Source organism: Petaurus breviceps, unplaced genomic scaffold (assembly GCF_028583685.1).
Source record: "Petaurus breviceps papuanus isolate PSGF00001 unplaced genomic scaffold, PetGlider_PUasm1.0 214, whole genome shotgun sequence".
Classification (NCBI taxonomy): Eukaryota; Metazoa; Chordata; class Mammalia; order Diprotodontia; family Petauridae; genus Petaurus; species Petaurus breviceps.
This window is the reverse complement of record NW_027185863.1, coordinates 20,691,109-20,708,846: the sequence shown is the minus strand read 5'-3', so window position 1 is coordinate 20,708,846 and position 17,738 is coordinate 20,691,109. Positions and strand designations below refer to the sequence as shown.

The 17,738-nt window shown below is 40.2% G+C and overlaps 1 protein-coding gene across 1 annotated transcript in view; it reads right to left on the bottom strand.

The window, feature by feature from the left end:
* The window catches only part of ARGLU1 (arginine and glutamate rich 1), a 34,227-nt gene extending 24,961 nt beyond the window's left edge, over positions 1–9,266 (bottom strand). The window contains exon 1 of the mRNA XM_069094140.1: positions 8,610–9,266. Coding sequence (XP_068950241.1) covers positions 8,610–8,956 — 347 coding nt within the window. The 5' untranslated portion in view covers positions 8,957–9,266. The remainder of the gene's footprint in view (positions 1–8,609) is intronic.
* Between the last annotated feature and the right edge of the window lie 8,472 nt (positions 9,267–17,738).

Here is a 17,738-nt window from a genome sequence, read left to right as displayed (position 1 = left end):
GCTCCGAGCTGCATCCAATCAGAGCTGCAGCAGTGAGCGCATCATCCTGTTCTTCCCCAGTGATTTGCTTGCTGGCGCCATTGAGAGCAGTGCCGCGGAGGAGAGCTGAGGCAGGACAACATAAGCCCTCCCCTGAAAATAAGCCCTCTGGTGTTTTTCTTTCCAAAAAATTTAATAAGACAGTGTCTTATTATCGGGGAAACACGGTATGTGCAGCACAGCTACAACTAAAAATCAAGTCTGTGAATCACAGTATTATGCTTGATTGCTATTCTTTGCCCTTAGGTGCTCCTTCAAACTCTTGTTTGACCACCTTTTCCTGTTTTATTTATCAGCTTTTACCCAGTATGGGGGAAAATGGGTGAAAATTAAAGTGAGTCAATTTTTCTATTTTAGAGGTTCCCAATGGAAAAGTCTTAATGGGACAGGTTAGTAGCATTACTGGTTACAAGGAAGCTTTTATTCAAAATAATAAATTTGTTCACATTAACTGTGTCAGATAAGCTGTGCTATACACATAGTTTTACTGATGTGGGGGGAACAAGATGATTAGGAAGAAAATCCTTTGACTGAACAAAACACTATCAACCAACATTTATTAAATGCCTCCTATGTGCCAGAAACAGGGTTAAACAATGGGGACACAAGAAGAGACAAAAAAGTCCCTGCCCTCAAGGGGCTTACAATCCAAAGAGAGAGATAACATGCAAAACAAAATTTATACAATGGATCAACAGGAAATGATCACAGAAGGAGAAGCACTAGAATTAGGAGAGGTTGAGGAAGGTTTCTAGTAAATGATACAATTTTAGTTGGGACTTGAAGCCAGAGACTTCAGTAGGCAGAGCAAAGAAGGAAGAGGCTGAAGGCATGGCAGACAGAAGAAAATCGCCAGAGTTGAGAGATAAGAGTACCTTGTTTATACAATAGCAAGGGAGGCCAAGGTCACTGGATCAAAAAGTACACATTGGGGACTGGGATGTTAAGACTGGAAAGAGGCAGCTAGATGGCACACTGGTCCTGGAGTCAGGAGGACCTGAGTTCAAATCTAATCTCAGACACTTACTAGGTAAGTGACCTTGAGCAAGTCACTTAACCCCAATTGCCCTGCCCTACCCCCCTCCAAAAAGAAAAAAAGAAAACTATTAAGTAGAAGGGTGGAGAGTGGCTTTAATTTTTTCCTGTAAAATATGAGGCAAAGTTCTCAGTTGAGAGTGGGGGAAGAGAAACCATGGGAGGCTTGAGGAGAGATAAGCTGGTTTGGAAGAGTCACTGTAGAGTGGGAATACTGAGTTGATAAGGAAGTATAAGTAGGTCCTCTGCACTGAGGACCCAGTTGAAGCTGTGTAACATAAATCTGAAGTGGACCAAGTCAAAATGATTACATCATTTTCTCTATCTTCATTTGACAACGTAACAAAAGCAAAGGTGGGAGTGATCCAAGGTTGAGGGTTGGCTGAACATAATTATTGACATGATAGCCAGAATAAGGATTCAAGGTGAATTAGTTCATGAAGGAGTCAAGATGGGGAGACAAGAAGAAGATGGAAGTGATTCAGGAGAGAACTGAGAGGTCAAAGTGCAGATGAAAAGCAGGGTTCTATTAAGTGAAGGCAGAAGGAGAGGTAAAAAAAACAACAATAGATTATGGATGTATAAGTAAGTTTCAGAATTCTTAAATATAGAGTTTGTGAACATAGAACATTTGTGGGTGATGGCAAGATGAAAGGTATGACCATCTTTGTGTGTTGTTGAAGTAAAGTGGGAAATTTCATGGAAATTATTAATTAAGGAACCAAGTGGATATTTGAGGGAAAAGTATGCTTAAATCCTTTAGTACAAAGGCAGGAATGAAAAAATCATGAGTTACAACATATAATATCTATTCAGTGATTACTGCGCATACACAGTGTTAAGTTCTGGGAATATAAATACAAGCAAGAAAAAAAAAACCCTGATCTTAAGGATTCTAATGGGGGAAGACAATACATAAAAGGGAGCTGAAACGGGATGAGGAAGAAATTCAACAGGAAGGGGGTGAGTGTGGAGAAGAACGGAGAAAAAAAGTATTTATTAAGCACCTACTATGTGCCAGGCATTGTACTAAGCAAGTGTTTTGCAAATAGAAATAGGCACTATTATGACACCCATTGTATAGGCCAAGGAAACTGAAACAGAGATTAAAGGACTTTCCCAGTGGTCACAAGACTAGTAAGTATCTGAGATCGGATCTGAGCTCACATCTTCCTGATGCTGGCCAGGCTCATGACTTTTATCCCCTATGCCACCAAACTGCCTGGACTGGGCACATCCTCAAAATGTGGAACTCACCAGAGGGAGAAAGGGACTACAGGAGCAGGGTGAAAAAGCTCAAAACAGAGGGTTTTTCCAATATGAGAAGATAGCTAAAGGCTAGTTGTTGTCTGGCTTGTGAAATTTCTCAAAATGGAGGTTCAGTTTTATATTCTAGTACAGAGTAGACACTTAATAAATGTTTACAAACTCCCACTATCCCTTTCTATTTTATTTTAATTATTTATATATAATACATGAACCTCAATAACTATATAAATTTAACAATACTAAACGAAATGTCTTTGAAAATGCAGCATTTTCAGGAGACAGTGCAGTAGAAAAAGCACTAGTCAAGAGGAATTCAAGTTAACCTATCAAAGCCTCATTTTTTGTAATCTGTGAAATGGGAGGGCTAGACTAGATAATTTCTAAAGTTCTTTCTAGCTGTAAATATACTGTCCCTCCATTGTATCTACATGAACTTTTCTTAATTCTACTACAGCTTAGAGAGGAGGTATGAAAGTGTTCACTTGGAATCAGAAAGTTCAAGTTCTGCTTTTGACACAAACTTGCTGTGTGACCTTGGGCTAGTCCCTTACTTCACTGGTTCAGTGTGCCAAGCAAATCTAACTACAAATCACTGAACTGTACAGGTACAGGAGAAGCTGACTTTACTAATGAAATTTTACACTTGAAGTTATTTTTAAAATGTGATTTTATAATAACAGAAACATCAATGACTTATTCGAATCAACGTAGCAGGAACAATATCCTAACCCTTCCTCACATGCAGATTAGGTTAGTTTTTCCTTTAAAAAGTATTTGAGACATTAAAGATTTGGTTGGCTCAGGTGACTAAGGGCTCAAACTACTGACATCACTTAGTCAGCTCCTGAATGCAAAGCAGTCAGTCACAAAGGACTTCTAGGAACCCTTAGATCATGATGAGAGCTTCTCTCAATCCAAAGTGTTCTCAATGCCTATCCTAACTGAATATCCTCCTATGATTAAGTAAATCTCCTTGTTAACTGCTGAATGATCTATGAGCATCATATTCTGTTTCAATATGGGAACCTAAATTACCAGAAGAAAGGCCTGAGTCAGGCCCGGTCCAACAATATAAGAAAAAATTATGCAATTAAGAAAAAAAGGATACTACTAAGTCTCAAAAGGAGTCTCGATCACCTGGCAATAGGTGAACTAATGTGCAGAAGGAAATACAAATTTTCAGTCAACATGATGATTTGTTTTGTTTGAATATATATGCATGGAACAATAACATGTATATATAGATATATACATGTAACACCTATATATGTTAGAAGACAAAATTCCTATTTTGGGGAAGGGGAAATTAGTATATAGTGATAATTTAAAAAGAAAGAAAAATATAAACAAAACATTAAAAATGGAAGAGAGTAAAAGTTCAGAAAGGGGACAGAGTAACAACAGTTCTGTTACCAGAGTGTTAAAATACATGTTAAGCTGTAATAGAAGTTTAATTTTATATATAAATATTATTTATACACTGGAATGCTGATGTTTGTTAAGTTCATAATAAAAATTGTTGTGAGTTCTTAAAAATTATCTATGATAATGGATATTTCTTGCAGAGGGAAAATTCTAAACATACTTCAATATATAAAATAGCAAGAGAGTCAGTCAGCAAGAGATGGTAAAGTAGTACAAAGCCATATTTAACTTCTACCTGTGTAATTTTTTTCACCTGTTAAGTTTAAGGGTTGAATGAGATGACTAATGTTCGTGATTTTTAAAGTTTAAATCATAATTCAATGAATTTCTACTGTCTAAAATATTTGAACTTATGGATTTGAAATGAAGCATAACTTCAGGGATCCATAACCAAGTCCCTAGTCACAAGGAACTTACTATATATACCACTGTGTACAACAGGCATAGAATTAAGTAAATGCAAATTAAACAGTAGGATAGGTTATGTAAGCCAGTGGGACACAAAGGTAAAAATATTCTCAAAAACTAACCCTTCTTTTAGGCTAAGCTGAGAAAATAAAATTACCCAGCAATACTCTAGTTTTGTTACTCTCAGGTAGCCTATGACTTTGAAATTATCTTTTAGGGAAGTTATAAATAGATGTTTGTACTGGTTAGGAAAAAAATGCCCAACCATGTATTATATTAACCTACGTTCCGCAAACAAACAGAAAGTACACTACTAGCACTTAATAAATGTTTGAATAACTGAACTTTGAAAACTTATCAAATTTTAAATCGCCAAACATTTCAGTTCATGAGTGTCTGCATTAACAAAAGTAAGATAAGTCAACTTTCTTATTGATTAAACTTTGGAGTACATAATTCACAAAGAACTATCAAATTAAAAAAAACCAAAACACCAAGCACAACCAAAATATGGTACTGTATTGTAAAATGTCTCAGAGGCCAGCCAGCTCACAAGTGAGTTCTGCAGACAAAGCCCCAATTATACAAAGTCCTGATTTGCTCAGTCAACTCCTAATGATTTATCTGAGTATAAATTAGGCTTCTAATGATTTTTCTGAGTTTGAAATCTCAAGGCTATCCTAGGTAACTCAAGTTCCACTTGCTCACAAAAAGATACCTTTTGAATGGCCACCTTTAGCTCAATCCAAGGAGGAGAATTCACCCATAGATAATGTAAGCTTCTCAAGGGCAGGGACTGCCTCCTCTTCCTTTTGTATCTCAAGTCTTAGTACAATCCCAGAAACATAAGTGATTAATAAATGTAGATTGGTTGATGCAGAACAATATGTAGGTGCTCTAATTTAACTGGATCATATTGTGCTGTTCCACAGTTTTAGATGACTAACTACCCGCTAAAAATAGGCTGCAAGTATTACCCAAAGGCTAGCAATGTCCTGCTCAAGATCACTCACCTATTCTAAGGGAAAATACACAAAGCTCTTCCTAAATTCTAATGTTATAAAGGGTATATGAATCAATATAAGCACTGAACTACTCTCAACATTTTCCTCTGCCCTTTCCCTGTCCTTGAAGAAAACTGGAATCAAACACAAGAGATACACTATTGTTCTATAGCACAAAGGGAGTATCACTACTCTTTGCCCCACATATACAGTAGTACCCAAACAAGGCTTAACAGTATTGGCTGGTGTGTTTTCAACATGGCACACTGATACCTTCAAGGGTTACTTAAAGTACGATGGATGAGGCTGTTTGCACCTTTTTCCCAGCCAATACTGCATAATTACTTTTTTTTACCTTGGTCGTGGACATGTTGTCTATGCCTTTTAATGTTCTTTCCCACTTATTTTGTCTATTCTGTCACATAATTTTTTACTTTACTTTTATATTAGCCAATTACAGTGGCCTTTTACTTACTAGGAATAGTAAAAAGTTCTTTGTCCCTGCTTAGCAAACACAGCAATCAAAGCAAATCAGGTGGATTTTGGGGCTTTTATTTCTTTTCAGCAATATTTATCTATTGCTAGGTATTTAAGGACTGACTGGCTTTTCCTTTCTTAGCAAAGTACCTATCTTTACCAGATAAAACTCATAAATCTCTCTCTCTGAAACTTAACGTGCTGTCCTAATCACAATACCTGGACTACAGCCTAGACCCTCTCTAAAGGACAAATGTGATAATGTTAATAGGCAAGGAAAGAACACTAAAGACAACCTCACAATTTAGAAAATGAAGGGCTATAACATTCTTAAGAGAGTTCAAGTGAAGTCTTGATCAAAGTTTAGACTTAGAGGATCTACACTACTGGAAAGAAAATGGACTAATGTAGCAAGCTGAAGTGGGAAGAAATGTGGGCTTCACTGGCAAGAAAAAATAAGAGGAAGGAGAAAAAAGTAGCTAAATAAAAGTAGCTTAAAAAAAAGTAGATCTGTGGTAGGGAATGGCAATTGTATCCCCACAAAATCAAGTAATCAACAGGTACTAAGTACCTATTAGAAGTCAAGCACTTTTAGGGGGTAGGCAAACAAAGTCAAAAAAGTGAAGCAGTCCTTACCCTTTTTTGACCTTACAATCTATAGAGGAAACACTGTAACATGCACTGAAAGGGAATATGAGAACACACACTCTCCAAAACTTCATTCAGCATACTAAGTCCAAAAATTCCAAGAACTTCCCAAATGTGTTCTCAAGATCTCTGTCTAAAGAGACACTAAGCAGCATTAATAAAAAAGTCAAACAAGGATAGAAATGGCTAAAATGGTCTCTAGTTTTAAAAATGAAAATTAAAATGAATTCCCAGGGCATTAGACCTTATTCGAAACAAAAAAAGCTACATTCCAAAAACCAAATATACCTTTCAAAAATAATTTATGTCTTCTCCAACACTTGAATGATCTTCTATTAAGGATTCCTGAATTGAGCTAATTTTATATGGACAAGTTTTAAAAAGCAGCATGAAGCAGGTGAAACAATCTGGTTATGGAATCAAGTACCTGGCTTCCAATGGGGGCTCTGCCATAAGATTTGAGGTAAGTCACAATCTCTTTTGGGTTTCAGTTTCCTCATTTGTAAAAACAAGGGTCTATATCTTAATATTCCTGACATATACTAGCCCTATGATTGTGGGCATTTTCATCTTTATGAACTTCCGTTTCCTCATAAGTGGGAAAAATAATATTTGCACTATTAACATAACATTGCTATAAGAAAATATTTTTAAACTATCAAGTGTTAACATTAACATCAGCTATTATCTCACACTTTCAATGGAGTGGAGGTAGTATAGGCCATTCTTCTTACCCCATCTTCCAAAGTCCATAACCTTGTCTTCCTGTACCGCACGAAGCACCATTTTACCTTTATATGCTTAAGTGTTATTTTTTTATATAGACGTATGCATTATTTTTATGTTTGAGATAATTTCCCACATACGTTCATTAAACATACATGTTCATTTTACAGATAATGGGACTGAGGTTCAAAGAAATGACTAGATTCAAGGTCTTTATATGCCTAATATGTGTTAAAAATCAGAAATCAAATTCAGACTTCCAGAATCCAAGATCTTTATATGTTGCCTCTTCTTACCTTCCCCAAGTCTCAATAATCTTCATCCTCCCCTTCCACCTCACATAGCACTATTTGCACCTTTCATATGTAGTTACATTATTATTTTGTTTTTGTTATATACTTTTATTAAGCCTCATGAAGGCTGGAATCCATCTCATCTGTGACTTCAAAGGGTGTTCTGCACACAGTTGAGTCTTTAAAAATAGAAATAACTCCTATATTACAAATTATTTCATAGGGTTTTTGGAAGACACTCTGCCTACTAAGTACAATACAAATGAAAGTTTAACCCACATCAAACTGCTACATTCAAATGGAAGCAACTTTTTCTTTCCTTCCATAAAATTCCACATATGGGCAACAGTATATTAATTATGATTAACCTGTTTTCTAAACAATGAATAAGAGGGGAATGCCCTATAGTTGTATAATAGCTTTTTATTTTTCACCTTAAAGAACACAAAAAGAAAGCTCTTAAGAAAAAGTAAAACAACACCTTCTCTTAGTTTTGGTTTTGACAGTAGAGCGAATCTCATCCACACAGTGAGGTGAACAAGAAAGCTCTTAGAAAATTTTGAGACTTTTAGGAAAACTCTTAGAAAAAGTGTAGACATTACAGATGCTTTCTTCATCTGCACAATATGACAGGTGGAAGAGATGTCTAAGGTCCCTTACCATTTATAAATCTAGCATTCTCAAGCTCCAAGAGTATAACGAATAATCTAATATTTAAAATATCCCGTAGAGCAACGAAATGTTCGATTTCCTGTCAATAAAATTAGTACTGCTTCGCAAACAAATCGTCAGTAGAAAGAAAAAAAAAAATTTAACCCCCCCCCCCCAATTCAGTTAGCTTCGTTTTGCATTGCATCAATACAGGCCCGCCCCCCCTCCCCGCCTCCCCCAATGCTCTCGCACGCAGGACCACGCAGAACATAACACAAGTCTCCCCAAATCCCTGAACAATCTTCCCAAACAAAAATTCAGTGCCCACTGGGCCTACTTCCCACATCCCGGGCTGCCCCATTTCCCCGCCTCAAAAGGGTTACCCCTCCCCCTCTCCCACTGCCCTCCCTCTGAACTCGGGCCTCCCAGCGCCCGCCCCGCCTCGCGCCAAAATAGCTTTCTCCTCCGCAGGCCTTTCCTCCCGCAGCCACATGCTTCCCAATCGTCCGTGAGCGGAGGCTCCTCTCTCCCAGACCAACCTTGCGGGGCTATGTGTTTGTGCGGAGGGGTGCAGACGCCCCATCCCCGCCGGGCTCCCTTCCCCTCCCCCTCCCCGTCCCTGCCGCGGGCTCACATCTTTCGCTGCCGCTCGAACTCTGCCTTCTTCTCCTCCTCCTCGCGTTTCTGCTTCTCGTCCAGGCTGCTTCGCTTGCTCACCGTGCGCCCGAAGATGTCGATGCGGTCCGGGGGGGACGAGGCGCGCTCGCGCTCCCGCTCGCGGCGGGACACGGCTGCGTTAGTGGAGCGCGAGCGAGAGCGCGACTCCCGGCGCCGGTTCCTCTTGCTCTCCCGGGACTTGGAGCGTTTCCGAACCCGTTCCTTATCCCGGGACCGCGACCTCGACCGGCTCCGCTTTTTGTTGTGCTTACTGCTCTTAGTGTGCTTGGAGCGGGACGAGCTCCGACTCCGGGACCGGCCCATCTCTGCGGGCCGACGACGCTGTGGGCTCAGCCGCCTTCGCCTACGGGCCCCCCTCCCCCCCCGCCTCGCGCTCCCTTACTTCTCTCTCCCCGCTGTCTCCGGACACTGGCTGAGAGCTCTGCCGGGATCGGAAATCCGGGAGCGGGCCCGGTAGGCCTTAGACCGGTCTTCCGTGTTCACAACGGCCACGAAGGGCTTTCCCCCCCGCCCCCCCTCAGACGCGAAGGCCGCAGCTACAGGACTTCCCTAAAATGGCAGCGACGGCACCGGCTGCCCTTCCCACAATGCAATGCGTGGAACCGAGCCGTCAGCTTAGCCCCGCCCCCTTCCGATTATTGCGGAAGTACCTGCCAGAGTAACGAATGCCTTCGGTTATTTCCGGGCGCTCGGGGGAAGTAGCTAAGAGGGTAACGAACCGTTTTAGATATTTCCAAGTGCTCGAGACCCTCAGGGTTTTAGTATGATCTCTGGAATTCGAAAATAAGAAGGATTCATTCCTTTCGTCCTTGTCTTCAGCGTCAGATACGCAGAGACAGAAGAGAGCCGAGGGACAGGATGTGCTAGGAGGTTCCCTCGGTGGTGAACAGCCAAGTTTGACGTTTGCTCTGCCTCAGGCTGATGCCCACGTAAAACCTGAGTCGAATTCAGTTCCCTTTGCAAGGCTGCTGTGTGTGTGATCCTCGGCCATCCCTCTGAGGGCCGCGGGACAGAATAACGTGCTCCACCCCACCCCCCACTTAAATACGTCCTGAGCTGCTTCCACCCGTGAAGCCTGCACAGAACCTGCCTCCCGGCCTGGGCGTGGGGAAAGGAATCAGGGGAGAAAGAAGTCAGAGACCGAAATAAATGTAAATTAAAAAAGAAAGAAGCCGTGAGCAAAGATGGAGGAATCATGACTGAGAATGAAAACATAATGATAGTTTAGGGCAGAAATAAGTACCTAAATGACACGTAGCATATAATCTCCCTGAGGGTACGGGCTTTCTGGTTCTGTATCACCCTCACCCAGGAGTCCGGTGCCTGGCGTTGGTAGGCACTTAATGGGGCACTGAGGTGGGGGGCGGGGTGGGAGAGCTGGGCCATCCCCTAGATAAGAGAGTTCTTGAGTTCAAGTCTGGCCTCAGATACTTCCTGGCTGTGACCCTGAGCAAGTCACTTAACCCCGTTTGCCTCAGTTCTTCATCTGTAAAATGAGAGGAGAAGGAAACAGCAAACTACTCCAGCACCTTTGCCAAGGAAACCCCAAATGGGGTCTTGAAGAGCTGGGCACGACTGAACAACAACAAATGCTGAATTGACTAAATGTTGAATGAGAGAGCAGAGCCCATGCCAAAGCTCTACGTGCAGGGAGGTGTAGTTACAGTGAAGGGAGCGCTGGTCTGCAAGTCAGGAGACCTGGGTTCTAGGCATGGACAGTTTCCTCTGTTCTCAGATTTTCTCATCTGAAAAAAAAAAAAAATAAGGTAGTTGCCTTAAACTTCAAAGGTCTTCAAATTTTAAAGATCCACGGTTCTGTGTGAGGAGAGGTGGGGGAAGGGCCAACCAAAGAGGCACAAGCCATATTCTTTCTCATGTGATTAGACACTTTGTATTTCTGTTGTTAACTTGAAAGATTCTAATTTGTGTTTTTAGGATTGGCCATCAGATTTTGGGTTTCTTTGGGGCCAATGAAACATTACTCAAAAAAGAAAAGATAAATCTAAGCTAGTGAAAAAAGTACCCCAGAGATAAAATCAAATGTCATTGAAATTTTCAAGCCTGGGCAGAGATGGAGAAAAGGAATCTTTGGAGAGGGGAGTGAAGGGAACAAGAAACCTGACCTTGGACTTTGGCCAGGTGTCCTCCCCTATCTCTCTTTTGGCCAGACAGTGATCTTCTGAGCTTCAAAAAGTCCAAAAGGTATTGGACTTCTCATATTCCCATTGGTGTCCTAGTGACATTCCCAGATCATCTGATGGCCAAGCCTGTTTCAAGAGTCAAATACAGAGTAGACATAGATCATGGCTCCACAAGGAGGAATGTGAATTGACTACATCATGCCTAGGGGGATCTTCTTGAGTACCCCACAAATGGAGGAGGACTTTCAGCAATCATAGTCTGATGGCCTCTTGGGGGCTTAGTGGATAGAGTGTTGGGCCTAAAGTCAGGAATTCAGACTTGAATTAAAATCTAACCTAAGTCATTTACTAGCTGTGTGACCCTGGGCAAGTCACTTAACCTCTATCTGCCTCAGTTTCCTCAACTGTAAAATGAGGATAATAATAGTACCTACTTGCCAAGGTTGTTATAAGGATCAAATGACCTATTCATAAAGCATCTAGCACACAGTAGACACATAGTAAACAAATTTTAGCTGCTGTTATTAACTACAAAGTATAAGTTGCCCCTTTGCCCTATTGCCTTCAAAGCTTGAATTCCCTTTCCTTTGGACCTTTTGGGACAGTGTGTCACAGACTTTTGACTGGGATATTTTCATACCACTTCTTAATTGTACCACCTTAGTAAAAATTCCTTTCTCAGAGCTGCTTAAGGTTGTCTAAAATGCTTCCCAATTGGTAACCTTGGTGGGAACAAGCACACTGGTGGGAGATTTGAGCCACCATTGTCATTGAAGAGTCACCCCTACCTCCTCAAGGGTACCCCTGGAGCCCCAAAGGGGCAATGTGCTCTTCTTCAAGGACCTATAAGTGATTTGGGATAATGGTGTAATGGCAAGCAAGGAATTGGTTAGCACCTTGTTTCAGCTATTGAATTAAAACAGAAGTAGTTAATACTTTGTTTCAGTTCATGATTGTATCAAGTATTAAGATCCAGAACTTGTGAATCCTACAATTTGTGAACCCTAGAATTTGTGAACTCCTGCAACAGGAAGGGGAGGAGCTAATGACCATATATAAGGAGAGGCCCAAGCTGGAGAGAGCAGAACTGAGAATGGAGCTCTTGTGGTGGAGAAGGAGAGAACTTGTGATATCCCAGTACTCTGTTTGTCTGTCCTGTCTGTGTTGATGTTTGTTTGTGATGCTTTGTACAGAAGCTCTGGGACCTTACTGGAAGCCCTGAAGGAAGATTTTCTGGTTGTCTGTTTACAGAAGTCCTAGAGGAGGGAATCAGAGGTCCCAGGACTGTACTGATGATTTATGTTGAGTTCTCTCTCAGACTTTGTTTATGGATCTGTCTTGATTTCTATATTAATGATTTGTTTTGACCTCTTGCCTTATTTGTGGGTCCCTGTTGATTTCACAGGCAGATAGTGAATTGATGATGGTGTCAGCAACGTGCATGAATGTTGTTTTGGCTCTGCTAAGCATTGTCTTCCCAGAAACAGGAACTGTGAAGGACTTGAGGTGGACTGGACACTGTGAGCTTCAATATGGAAAAGGAACTAGAAAAGAACTGGGAGCTGCCTGCCTTTGAGCCCAGATGACAATTGTGTAGATTCGGACAGGAGCTGGAACCGTGGAAGAGGAACCATGGAAGCTGAGAGCCAGCCTCAAGTCAAGATAAAAAGATGTCTTCTTGGGTACCTGATGCTGACTTAGAAGATTATGATTTACTGTGACCTAGGGGTAGAGAACTTTGACCTTTGTACTTTGTATCTATTAAGGAAACAAGCTTCCTTAAGGATGATTTAATTAAGGACTTACTAAATGATTGAGTTACAAAATGATTGTACTTTGTTTAAGACTATGAGGCCACTTTGGTGAAAACTATGTGTCCATTTTAGTGATAAATTGTTATGTTATAACACTGTGAATCCTGTACTTTGATTTCTGTGAATGTTTTACTTTAATTTATTACTGAATAAATAGAGATTTCACTATACTATGTAATCTGAAACTTGAAGCTGTTCACAGCAGCAGTTCTCTGGAAAGCTGATCATGCTTGGCTTTACAAATGGTCCTCAGAGCATATAATAATCAAGTCATACAAATCTCCATGTTTGATCATTACGAAGTTATATTATAATGAGGTAATATAATACAGGGGAGCTGTTTGGAAAGTAGGAGAAAGTAGTTGGCCTACACAGTAGGGTTTAGCACTGTCTGGTGATAGCAAGGGGTCTTGGTACTAGGCAATAGAAATGGAAATTTCACCTATCAGAGCACCAGTGTTCCAGGATCAGTAGTTCAAATTCCAATGCAAGATGTAAACAGGAAATCAAACTTCATAAAACTTAGGTGAAAACTAGATTTATTACAAGAGGAAAGAACATGAATATGGAACTCAAAGAGTTCACAAGTTACACAGAAGTTTGCATATTTATAACAATAGAACAAGGAAGTAGGAAGAAACACAAATCTCCACTTAAAGGAGCTGGCAAGGAAGGGAAAATGGTTCAGTAAAGATGGGAAAAGGACAAAACCCCTTCTGGAAGGGAGGGGCAAGGCTATGGCAAAAGCAGCATTCTTTCCCCTTAGGAACTACTAGATCATGAAGATATGATAGTCTGCTTATCTACAAGGGTCCCAGCTGCATAAGCAGTTTCTCAGTCTAGTACAGACTGCCTGGTACCTCTCTTGACTCCCAAAGACACCCAGGGAGTACAGTTTGAGATGCAAACAACAAATGTCACCTGAGGGGTGCAGCAGGGGAGAGACTTTGTCCTTGACACATTCAGAGCCTCCTGCATACTCTGGGTTTAGTATTTCTAGAAAATATGGCAACTCAGGGAACCCCTTAATATTCCTCAACAAAGGTGGAGAACAAGAGTGATTGTGGCCTAACTTAGAGCTGTCTGGGAAGACATCAAACCCATCAGGGAGCAGAAAAACAAAAGAAAAGAAAAAAATGAGCTATGAGGAGTGTGACCCTTGGCATCAAAGAGAATCTCTATCAATTCAAGAAGGAATTAGTCCAACAGAGGCACCAAACCCTGGAGGAACAGTGTGAGGGCACCATGAGAAAAGAAAGAACTTTAGAGCCCTGTAGTGCCAGAGGAATGAGTTACCTTGAAAAGACACTACCTCTCACTGAGACCTGGCAGCCTCTTGATGGCACAATGTACCTGGATAATCTTTTCAGCATTGTTTGCACTTTCATTCATTCCCCTTGAGTAAATGTTCAAGGCAGGGGAATAGGACCACTCTCCTTGACCTCCATTATCACTTCCAGGGTCCACTCCTACCACCATCACTAAGTAAACTCTTCTCCATTCAGGCCAATACAATTCACATTTAATTAATCAATCAAAATTCTGGTTGTCTCTAAACCCCCAGTACACTCCCCTACCTAGCTCACTATCTTTATCTCCTCTCCAACTCCTGTTCTCATTCTAGGGGACTTCAACTTACATATTGAAGCTCCCTCAAGCACTCTAACCTCCCAGTCATTTCCATGACCTCAGCCACACATAAAAATATTCATGTCTTAATATTAGCCACAAATACACCACCGTCATTTCAAGAACTCTGAAATTCCCTTACATGATCACAAATTTTTGGCTTTCTACTTTCTACTTTGGCTTTCTACTGCTCTTGTACCAAACCAAACCCTTCTCTTCATCCACAGCATCACCTCCAATGCTTAGATTTCTCATTTTCTTCTAAGCTATCACAACAGTCACATTCTAATCCTTTCATCTCTTTACCCATCAGTGAATCAGTTCAATTGCATACTGTCTTTTTTTGAGTCTCCAAGCCCCTTTATATCATCTGATATTATATACTGAGCCCTCCCAAGCCTTAGCTTTGGGTCACTTTCTTCTTATACATGTACTGCTGAATGAAGATAGAGAAAACTCATCTGAATCTACTACAAATGTATGTTATATAACCTCAACTGGACCAAACCTGGTCCTAGTTAATTCTTCTACACCTCACTTATCAACTCACTATCCTGGTTACCACAGCCACTCTTCCAAATCTTTTCATCCTTCTTCAAAACACCCATGGCTCCTCCTTCCCTTCCCTTTTCAGATGAAAATCTTGCCTCACATTTTACAGAAAAATTGAGGTCTTTTCTTGTAAGCTCCCTCTTCTCCCTCTTCCTTTAGTATTACTCAGATGTCTTCTACAACTATCTCTTCCTTCACACTTGTCTCACAGAAGAAGTAATCCTTCTCCTTGCCAAGTCAAAGCCCTCTACCTGTATAAATGATCCCATTCTACCCCATATCCTCCAGCATATTGCTCTTTCTATCATTCCCATTCTCTGCCTGATCTTCAGTCTCTTCATGTCTAATTGGCTGCTTTCCTGTTGCCTACAAACATGTCCACATCTCCTCCATCCTCAAAAAACAACCCTCACTTGATTCATCTATCTCTTCTATCAAGCCATAACTCTTGTGCCTTTTGTGGCTATAAACTCCTTGAGCCGGCTTTGTAGAACTAGCCTATCTACTTCCTCTCCTCTAACTTATCATTAACCCAGAACTGCTCTCTTCAAAGTTACTAATGATGTCTTAATTGCCAGATGCAATGGCCCTTTCTTAATCCTCATTCTCCTTGACCTCTATGCAGCCTTTGCCATACTTGATCATATCTCTTCTTCATACTCTGTCTTTTCTAGATTTAACTGTGGGTGCCCCTCAGGGCTCTGATCTGGACCCTTTTCTCTTCTCCTTCTACACTATTTCACTTAGTGATCTCATCAGCTCCCATGGATGCAATAATCACCTCTCTACTGATCCAGCCCTAACCTCTCTACTGACCTCCAGGTTGTAGCTTTTGGGAGTCAGGTGACTTGAATTAATTGTGGGAAACCATGTACTCTCTTACTATCTCCATACCTACTTTGGGTATCAACTCCATGCCAGCATTTTTTCTTTTATCATTTCATCACAAAGTCATTATTCTTAGCAAAGAAAATAGAAACAAAATTAAAATTTTTGCCAGTTATGATTGTCTCATTTTTAATCCAAGAAATGACCTCCTTCATTTTCTGATGTTCTTGACATAGCTAGGGGAAAAAAATCCTTCTTCTTCACCAGCTTCAGATTATTCTGAACTATATCCTTCCTGACTTTATAGCACTGTGCAATGCTATATTCATACTCTCTTGCCAACCCTTGCTTCTACCTTCTACGCATTCATTTTAAAAATCTAATTTGGCGTTGAATTTCTTTATGTATTTATATCAATCTCTTTAGACAACTCTCATTTTTTCCCCACTCAGCAGAATTGTTTCCCTTTAGCATTTAATTCTTGAGAATATCTTATCCCTCTCAGGATGACTTCTCCCATCTAATTTTAGTCTATGAGATTCTGCCTCTTGTTGTTCTGAAAATTTTAAAATATGCACTCTCAAAACATAGGAAGTAAATCATATTATGTCCAGCTTTCTTCTTCTCTATCACAACATGAGTGGTTACATACCTGCAAGTTCCCATTATTTCTACCTTAGTAACCAATTTCCCCTTCTAAGTGAAAATCAGATCTAAAATTGAATTTCTCTTTGTTGATTCTTCAACTTTTTGAAGGATAAAGTAATCATTAAGGCATATCAAAAAGTTATATAACTGCTCTGCTTTTGGTCTGGAAAATAGAAGCCTCCATCACTCCCTCACTACTGTATTATGCTTTTGTGCCAGACTTGTAATCTCTTTAACTCTTCATCTATTTCCTCTTTCTGCCCAAGTGGTCTATAGTGTTCTCCAATGAAAAGGGTGCTTCTTGTTTCTCTTTCCGTTTATTGTCACCCACATATTTTCCATCATATTTATGTCTTCTTAAAGTGCTTAATACATCTTAATATACCTGAATGATGTCAGGCACCAGTAGTCTGGTTATGTTGCTATGGCAACATGGCTATAAAAGCAACTATAAATGCAAAATTGACTGCTGTGGAGACACAAAGTACTCTCTCCCCTTCCCCACTTTGGGGAGTTAATTTTTTTTTTAACGCATGGCCAGTTTATCACCTTTTTTTAATCATAATTTCTTGATGACATCCTTATTTGTTATGGGTTGCAATCTGTTGACACCTACCATGAACTTTTCCACACTCTCTGAATGATAATTATTTTTGTTTCTTCAGTCATTGTAGCATTTCATGACTCTTAGTCATACAAAAATGCTGGTAGCATGTTGGCATTAAAAAGATGGACCTCTATTTCTGGAAGAAGTTTGGGATGCTTCAAGCTGAAAAAAATCCAGCCAACACTATGCCTCCTGTTTAATTCTAGACCTAACTCATTGTTCATTTGTATTGTCTGTCTGAGATATATATCCTGATGCATGAGTTCTACAGGTTGTCTATCTAACTTCATGTCATAATCCATACAATTAGACATTGTTCATCCACTTGGTATTTCCTGTGCATATGCTTAGGCCAAACTCTTGAGTGGTTACAGATCTTTTCCAGATGTCTCTGCAGTGTTCTGAGGCTTGATGAAAATAACAAAATGTATTCCCAAACAGGAACATCTGGAGCGCCAGTTATCAGGAATTCCTCTTCAACTTGGACTCTGTATTAGATCTTCTGCATAATAGTGGCAAATACCTTGATATAGTAAATATGCATTTATCACATTTTAACTTGTATTCTAGTTATTTGCATAAATGTTTTATTACTTTCTGTAAATATTCTGTTATCTGCACCTATTGGCAGAAGTACTGATATAGTCTACTAGATTATAAGCTCCTTGAGGTTAAAGACTTTACTATTTTTCTTTTTGTATACACTTACTGCATTAGTGCCATGCCTGCAACAAATCAATTGAAAAATGAAAGTAAAATACCTGAAGATCTTTCTTTTCTTTTCTTTGTTCCTAAGGCAGCTTCCTAAACTGACACTCTGGGATTCTCAATGTCTCCCTCAGTTTCTCTGTATTCCCTTGCCTCTT